At 50.0% G+C, this 7,407-nt stretch overlaps 1 protein-coding gene across 2 annotated transcripts in view; it reads right to left on the bottom strand.

Moving 5' to 3' along the window:
- Ppp1r16b (protein phosphatase 1 regulatory subunit 16B) overlaps positions 1–7,407 on the bottom strand; it is a 97,661-nt gene that overhangs the window by 20,604 nt on the left and 69,650 nt on the right. For both annotated transcript variants that reach the window (XM_031372593.1, XM_031372594.1), the window contains exons 3-4: positions 6,071–6,141; positions 260–405 (exon numbers count right to left, since the gene is read on the bottom strand). In XM_031372593.1, coding sequence (XP_031228453.1) covers positions 260–405; positions 6,071–6,141 — 217 coding nt within the window. The remainder of the gene's footprint in view (positions 1–259; positions 406–6,070; positions 6,142–7,407) is intronic.

The following is a 7,407-nucleotide window of genomic DNA, read 5'->3' as shown; positions in this document are numbered from 1 at the left end:
AAAAACCTACAAAGAAAGAGCATAAAAAGACAGAGAAGTCAGGAGTGATGGAGAGAAGGAGAAAGCAGTAAAGACACAGAGATAGAGTCAGAAGGGGAGTTTGGGGCAGGAAGATAGAGTAAATAAAAGTGATGATAAGGGAGCAGATGGAGGGGGATTGGAAGAGCGGGAAGGTGGGCAAGGAGGAGGACTAATGCGCATGGAAGATGCCATTGTGGAGGGGACAAACTGGCTGCCCCACAGAGGGATGGGCACGTACTACTGAACGAGGATCTTCACCAGGTTGATGTGGCCGCAGGTGGCTGCCGCGTGCAAGGGGGTCCACAGCTCGTTGTCTTTGGCGTTCACGTTCGCACCGTGGGAAAGCAGCAGCTTGACAATCTCTTCAAAGTTGTCAATGCAGCACTGGGAGGGATACAGAGGCAGAGTGAGGTCAGGCACAGCCATGCCCTGGAGGGGACACTGCTCACACACTCCCCACAAGAGATTCCCAAGAAGGACTTCGAAGACAGAGCCTGAGTTTGAGTCCAGCTGTATTGCTTCCGTGTGGTAAGTTCTGCCCAGGACTTTGGGGGAGGTGCTTTACCTCTTAGAGAAGAAGTTAATAATAAGAAAGATAAAAATAGCCTCTGCAAATGGCCCAGTCAGCTACAAAGTGTTTTTATGAGTGTCAGTGGGACTGTATACAATTTCAATGAGCTTTTAAAATCCCAGACAGCTTTCTCTAGGCGACATCTTAAGGGGACTCTTAACTCACCCTTCAGTTCAAGCAGGACTGCTCAGGTGTGTTGCAGGAGTCTCTGCCCACACCCTCCTTTGGCGTGGCAGCCTCCAAAGTATGGCCCTGCATCCCTGTTTGAACTTCAGATCTGGGAATGCAAATCTCACGGAAGTCCCCAGGTGACTGAGACTCCTCCCAGCAAGTTCCGGGGGCTCTGGCACAGACACCTCAGCAGAGATAGCCTGCTTGTGCTCAGACCTGGGTGGAGCTGTGGGCCTAGGTGGATGAGCCCCAGTGAGGTGGGAGGGTCCAATCCTGCAGCTCCCCCAAGAGAACACAGGTTCCAGGGACAGGGAGTGAATGGCTCGCCATGGGACGCAGCCTCATCCAGGGAGAACAAAGGTGGGGACAGTGGGTGGGTCAGTGGCCACTCTGCGGGTGTATCAAGGGACGTGAGCTCACCCCTGCTGTGCAGGTAAGCCAGGTTTGGTTTTCAGAGCAACATGAAGGGTAGTGTGTGTGTGTGTGTGTGTGTGTGTGTGTGTGTGTGTGTATGTTGCATTCAAGTGCATGCACATGATTGTGCGAGGGCCCATAGCCACACTGAGAGGGACAGAGAGAGGCTATGTTGAAGTCACCTAGTTAAGGGATAGTGTTGGCCTGGCCAACATATGTGTGTGTGTATGTTCATACACACACATGTATTTATGGAGAAGATCAGGGGCTCCTGTGTAAGCACATTGATGCCAGGTGGGGGTGGGGTGGGACACTACCATAGCCCCAAACATATCCCCAGCCAGCAAGGACTCGCTGCACCAGAAGAACACACAGGAAAGGAGCAGCTGTGTGCACAGATGGTGCCACTGAGCCAGTTCTTTCTACCAACTGGTCTACCAAGGCTAGGTCTGAAGGCACTTTTCTGGACAGACCAGGAAAGATCAGACCTCTAGGGCTTCTCTTGTCCAATGGGGCAGGAGAACCATGCAGTAGCACAATATAACCACTAGAGGGCGACACAGGCATTGGAGGCAGGCATCGGTAGAAAGGAAGTAAGTAGTCCCCTGTAGTAAGGAGATAGGACCCGGGGATTGCATACCCAGAGCTGTGGGGTCTTGTGGGAGTGACCCCAGCACTGGTGCAGAGGTGTCTATGAGGACGAGTGGTACGTGTGTGGGAGAAGAGAGAGCAGGCTCTGCAGTCACCATGGAACCACGGGGGAAATGGCACCTGTACAAAGCTGACTTCTCCTGCCTCTTCACTTCCCACATCCAATAGAGAGCCAGCTGAGTGCTCCTAAGTGTCTGTCTCCATCCCTGGTGCTCAGCATGCGCTGTGTCATCTCTACCTCCAGATGCCCTCTGCTTGACTGTACCTAGTCTTGCAGTGTGACCTCTGCACATCTCAGAAGGTTCCACTGTCCAAGAGAAGTAGACCTGAACTGCCTGGCTAGCCTTCAGAGGCTCTGCGGGTGTCCCAGCCTTCCCTGTTGGATGTAGCAACACACAGCTGGGAAGTCACAGCAAGCCGCTTTATTATCAACAGTAATGGCTGATACTTTTGGAAGACCTGTAGAGCCAGGCACGAGGCAGAGCCCTGGCCATTCACTGCAGCATTTAACCCCCAGAACAAGCCCGGGAGGCCTCTCCTCCCCACTGGCTCAAAGAAGCACAACATCACACACATAGCGAGAAAGAGATTCATTCAGGATTAATATCCAGCACTCTCAGTCCTAGGGAGGTAAGGCAGTAGGATCATAGTTCAAGGCTAGCCCATGCTGCATAGCAAGATCCTAATTAAGTTAATCAAATAAGGAGGGAAGGAAGAAAGCAAGGAAGGAAGAAAGAGAGAGAGGAACAGAGAGAAAGAAAAAGAAAGAAAGAAAGAAAGAAAGAAAGAAAGAAAGAAAGAAAGAGAGAAAGAAAGAGAGAAAGAAAGAGAAAGAGAAAAAAGAGAGAAAGGAAGGAAGGAAGGAAGGAAGGAAGGAAGGAAGAAAGAAAGAAAGAAAGAAAGAAAGAAAGAAAGAAAGAAAGAAGGGGGAGAGAAGGGAAAGACCGAAAGACAGAAAGACAGACACAGGTTACCTGCACAATAACAAAATCAATCTATAAGGTCCAAAACAGCCTGACTCTGAAGGTCCCGTTCTCAACCTGGCCAGTCCTGCCTCCTCTGTGCCTCTAATTACTCCCTTACACTCCAACTTGCAAAAGCAGCTTTCCCAAGTCTCTGTGGGTGTTACCTCTGCTCTAAATGCTGTTCCTTTTCAATCTGGCAAACTCCTTTTACTCATATGCATACAATACTCATAAGCTCTTACTTCAAGTGCCAGCACAGGTGTCCTTCCTCTTGGAAACCTGTCTCACTTCTCCTTTCAGGCAAGCCAACAGCTTCAAGCTTCAGGCTGCACAGATTCTACCTCTGCTTGTTTCTACCGTGTGAACGCTGACCACACAGCGTCACCCCAGCTGCTATTTCTAGCCCTCTGGTCACATCACACCACACCATCTGTAAGCAAGGCCGTTTCCTAACTCCCTGCCCCTAACCTGACACAAGAGTGGGTGAGCAAAAGGGACTGTTGAATGACCAAGAATAAGAATCTGTGGGCCAGCCTCCTAAGAACCCTCCGAAAGTGGAGCCCAAGCCAAGCGTGGCGGGGGTAGCGTTAGGGGAGAGTTCTACATAGCTAAGCTCAGACTCTGGGCAGTTACCGTAGCTCCTTGTGTACTCCCAGAGGCTCAGTAGCCCCCAAGAAAAGCTAGACCTGAGGAGGTCATGTGATCAGCAAGGAAGAAGAGGAGGTAGGGTGGTGAGGAATAAAAGGAACCCCAAATTCAAGAGAGGGCCCCCAAAAGTTTATGAAGGCAAAGATAGCACCTAGAGAGAACCCTGGGGCTCTTCTAACCACAGTATCCAGACAGTCAAGGCTACAGTTGTTAGCCCTGGCTCTGCCGTCATTCACCGTTTGACTTAGAACCCAGAGATTTCACATCCAGGTGGCCCATCCGCCTTTAAATTCACTAAAACTAACTAAGAGTTAGAATCCAGTTCTTGTCACATTAACCACAGAACTCTGTAGCTACTGTGCTGGTCCTTACAGACACATGGAACATTTATTCCCATCTTTGTGAAAAGGTTCACAGAATAGAGCTGCTCGGAGCCTTAGTTTCTTGAGATGTAAAACAGGGTAACAATGTTTCTGAGGGTGGCTAGGAAGATCAAAAGGAGATATACCACTGCGGTGTTTTGTGAACTAGGCACATGATAAACTGTAATCATAAATCTTTTAAATATGATTTATGTATCTACTATGCATATATGATAAACTGTAATCATAACTTAAATCTTTTTTTTAAAAAAGATGCATGTATTTACTATCTATACACTGTTCTATCTACATGTATGCCTGCAACCAGAAGAGGGCACCAGATCTCATTACAGATGGTTGTGAGCCACCATGCAGTTGCTGGGAATTGAACTCAAGACCTCTGGAAGAGCAGCCAGTGCTCTTAACCTCTGAGCCGTATCTCCAGTCCCATAATTCAAATCTTTTCAAATAAGATTATTAAAAAAAATCTTTAATTGCGTGCATATGTTTGTTTGTGTGCATGTAGGCATATTCATGTATACATGCAGGTGCTCGTGGAAGCCAGCAGAGGGAGTCAGACCCCCTGGAGCTGGTGGTACAGGTAGTTGTGAGCCTGAGACAGGAGCTAGGAACTGAACTCTGGTCCTCTGCAAGAGCAGTATGTGCTCTTTGCCGTGAAGCCTTCTCTTCAGCCCCATTACTGCTGTAAGTCTTGCTTAACATTTTACAGCAGCTGCTCTGCAACTCAGGGAGACGGAGGCTATTTCTTTCACAGGAGAGGAAACTGTGGCACACAGAGAGTAAGGACCTTGCCCAAGGTCACACGCAAGTGAGTGACAGTTCCAGGCCTCAAATCTAACTATCCTTATGGCTATCCTATCACTAGGCCTCTGGCTAGCAAATACTACCCAGCCTCAGTGGTTGCCTTTTAGGTCTCAAGTCCAGGGTAGACTAAGGATCTTGCCTCCGGAGTAAATGACGCTGGAATTTGGGGTGTTCCTTGGGTAAGACTCACTGGGGTTACTGCGGCAGTTGCCTAAGTGTGGGTGCCTGAGGCCCTGGAGGACAGGAAGGGCCGAGAGTACATGCGGACAGCCCTCGGGCTCAGACCAGAACACTGTGAGCGGGGCCTTGTCCCAGCATCTTATGGGTAGATATGTGTGGCTTGTCTCAGTCCATGGGGTTCCAGCTGCCTGGTTTCGCCCCGCCAGGCTACCCTCAAGTCCATCTGCTCAGAGACTCAGGCAACGGGCACAGGGAAGCGTCAGGTGTGGCCTTTCACTGATTCAGTGGGCACCTGTTGAGTGCCTATGGTCTGCAAGCATGGGGAAAGATGCTGGACAGAAGATGCAAGCTGTGTTGTGGTGAGGCTCAGCTTCTGGGATGAGGTCATCTCAGAGTGTCACCCTAATGCTAAATGACAAGAGAAGAGGGGGGTCCCTTGGAAGAAGAGAGTGCCTCTGTCACAGCCTAGCTCTTAAGCTCCTTCTGGGGACAGGAGCTACTGAGTGAGCACATGGCGACGGAAAACAAATGATGGAGAGGAGCCCACTGTGGAGGACCTGAAAGGCGGGGACCAGGCCTAGGAGCTGGGGAGGAGCAGAGACTGGACAGGTCAGGCCTCCAGGGTCTTGGGCGGGGCACCTGAGATTTCACCTTTACCCTCAGCGTTAGGAAGGAGGAGGCACAATGGAGCTCTGAACTAGGGCGAACTTTCAGCTTTTGGAGAAAGAATTCCAGCAGGACTGACCCTTGGGGGCTACAGGCTGGCCATGGAAGACAAAGCTTCTATGTGGGTGGTGACGGCCAAGGCGCCAGGCAGGGGAGGGTTGTCACCACACTCCCTTGGAAAGGACGTGTGTTTGATAGCACCCACTTCATGGCCATAGGTCTTAGCCATGTGACCTTAGACAACAAAACAGTCAATCGGCTTTGTCCTCAGGGTGAGTGGGTTGTCCTGGTGGCTGTGAATACTCTCTGTCAATTCTCAACTTCTACTCGAATTTTCTCAGCTGCCTGTGAGGACACAGTGAACAAAGAGCCCCTGTCCTCAGAGCCTGTCACTCTGTCACTGCATGTGTGTGTATGTGCACCCAGGAGCTCTGAGAGCCTGTCTGGGACAGACACAGGCATCTCCAAAGGACAAAAGCCTTTCAGCTGGGCTCTCTGTGCTCCTGTCTCACGATGCCTCTTCCCAGAGAGTTTGGGGAACGAGTTATCAGGGAGCAGAGAGGCCAGGGAACCCCAGAGTCCCAAAGCCTGCTTACCTGGTGCAAGGCTGTTAATCCATCCTCATTGCACAAATCAGGGCTGACCTTGTTCTTCAGGAAGTAGCGTACTGCAAGAGGAAGGGACAGGAGTGAGGTTCCTGTCACTCACGTGTGGGAACCCAACAAGACCCACCCTCCTCCAGACCCCACTGTAAATGCTCTTACTTATTCCCAACAGAAGGGGAATGAGATTTGAACAGCATCCTCATTTCACAGATGAGGAAATTGAGGCACAGAACGGGTCACACATACAAGTGCTGACAACTGTCCCGTCTTCTTTGGTGCCAGTCACTGATTTGAGCACTGTGGAGGGTTTGTTTTTGACAGTGCTGGGAGTGGGAACTTGTGCATGATGCTAGGCAAGTGCTCTACCACTGAGCCACACCTCTGACCTTTTTTATTTTGAGAGAAAGTCTTGCTAAGTAGCCCAGGCTAGCTTGGAACTTGCTATGTAGCCCCAGAAGATCTCAAATGTACAGTTTTCCTCCAGAAGAATTGACTCACCAGAGGTGCCACTACGCCTGGCTGAGCTGAGAAGTGGGCATGGTTTGTCAAATATGAAGTACTTTTTTATCCCTAAAATCTACACCCTGAAGTCTTACTGACAGGACAATCACGATCAACACACTTCTCTCTCACCACCTCGGTTTTCTTATCAGTAAAATGGGAATGATGCTGACATGGGGTCATATGACATCAAGTTGAGCCATGTCAGGGGCTTAGCATCAGGTCTGTGCTCAGTGCATGGTATTATAGGTACCTCTGGCTACCCCTGGTTTTATTAGCATAGCTGTATCCTGCACACATGGTGGCTTACCAGTGCATGTCAAATGCTCTCGCTGGATCTACTGAGCTTTTGGGAAGTGGGGTAGAGGTGTTACTACCACTTGTCCTAGACTTTAGTTACCCACATGCCCATCACATGCATATATATATACACATCTGTTTGTGTGTATGCCTCTGTGTGTGTGTGTGTGTGTGTGTCCGTCCTGTGTATGAGTGTATTCTGAGGTGGTGGGTAGATACGGGAAGTGAGGAAAACCAGAACATACAAATAGCATTAGAGAGCTCCTCTCCCATCCCCTCAGTGTCCTTTCTCCTTACCCTGTCCCATCCAGGGTCTCAATGTCGGCTAGAAGCCATATGCGAAGAGTAAAAAATGAGAAGCTAGCCTGTCTGTCAGCCTGCACGGCCCCACCCTATTCAGCACAGAGATTCCCCCTGTCCAGCCTTCAGCTATGTCTCTCCCCATGATGGGAGCTACCCACAGGGCCAACAGCAGGGTCCACTGGACCCACAGCACTCTCTCTCTCTCTCTCTCTCTCTCTCTCTCT

The sequence above is a fragment of the Mastomys coucha genome, unplaced genomic scaffold (assembly GCF_008632895.1).
Source record: "Mastomys coucha isolate ucsf_1 unplaced genomic scaffold, UCSF_Mcou_1 pScaffold15, whole genome shotgun sequence".
NCBI lineage: Eukaryota > Metazoa > Chordata > Mammalia > Rodentia > Muridae > Mastomys > Mastomys coucha.
Note: the sequence above shows the minus strand (reverse complement) of the source record. Positions and strands in the feature narration are given on the sequence as shown.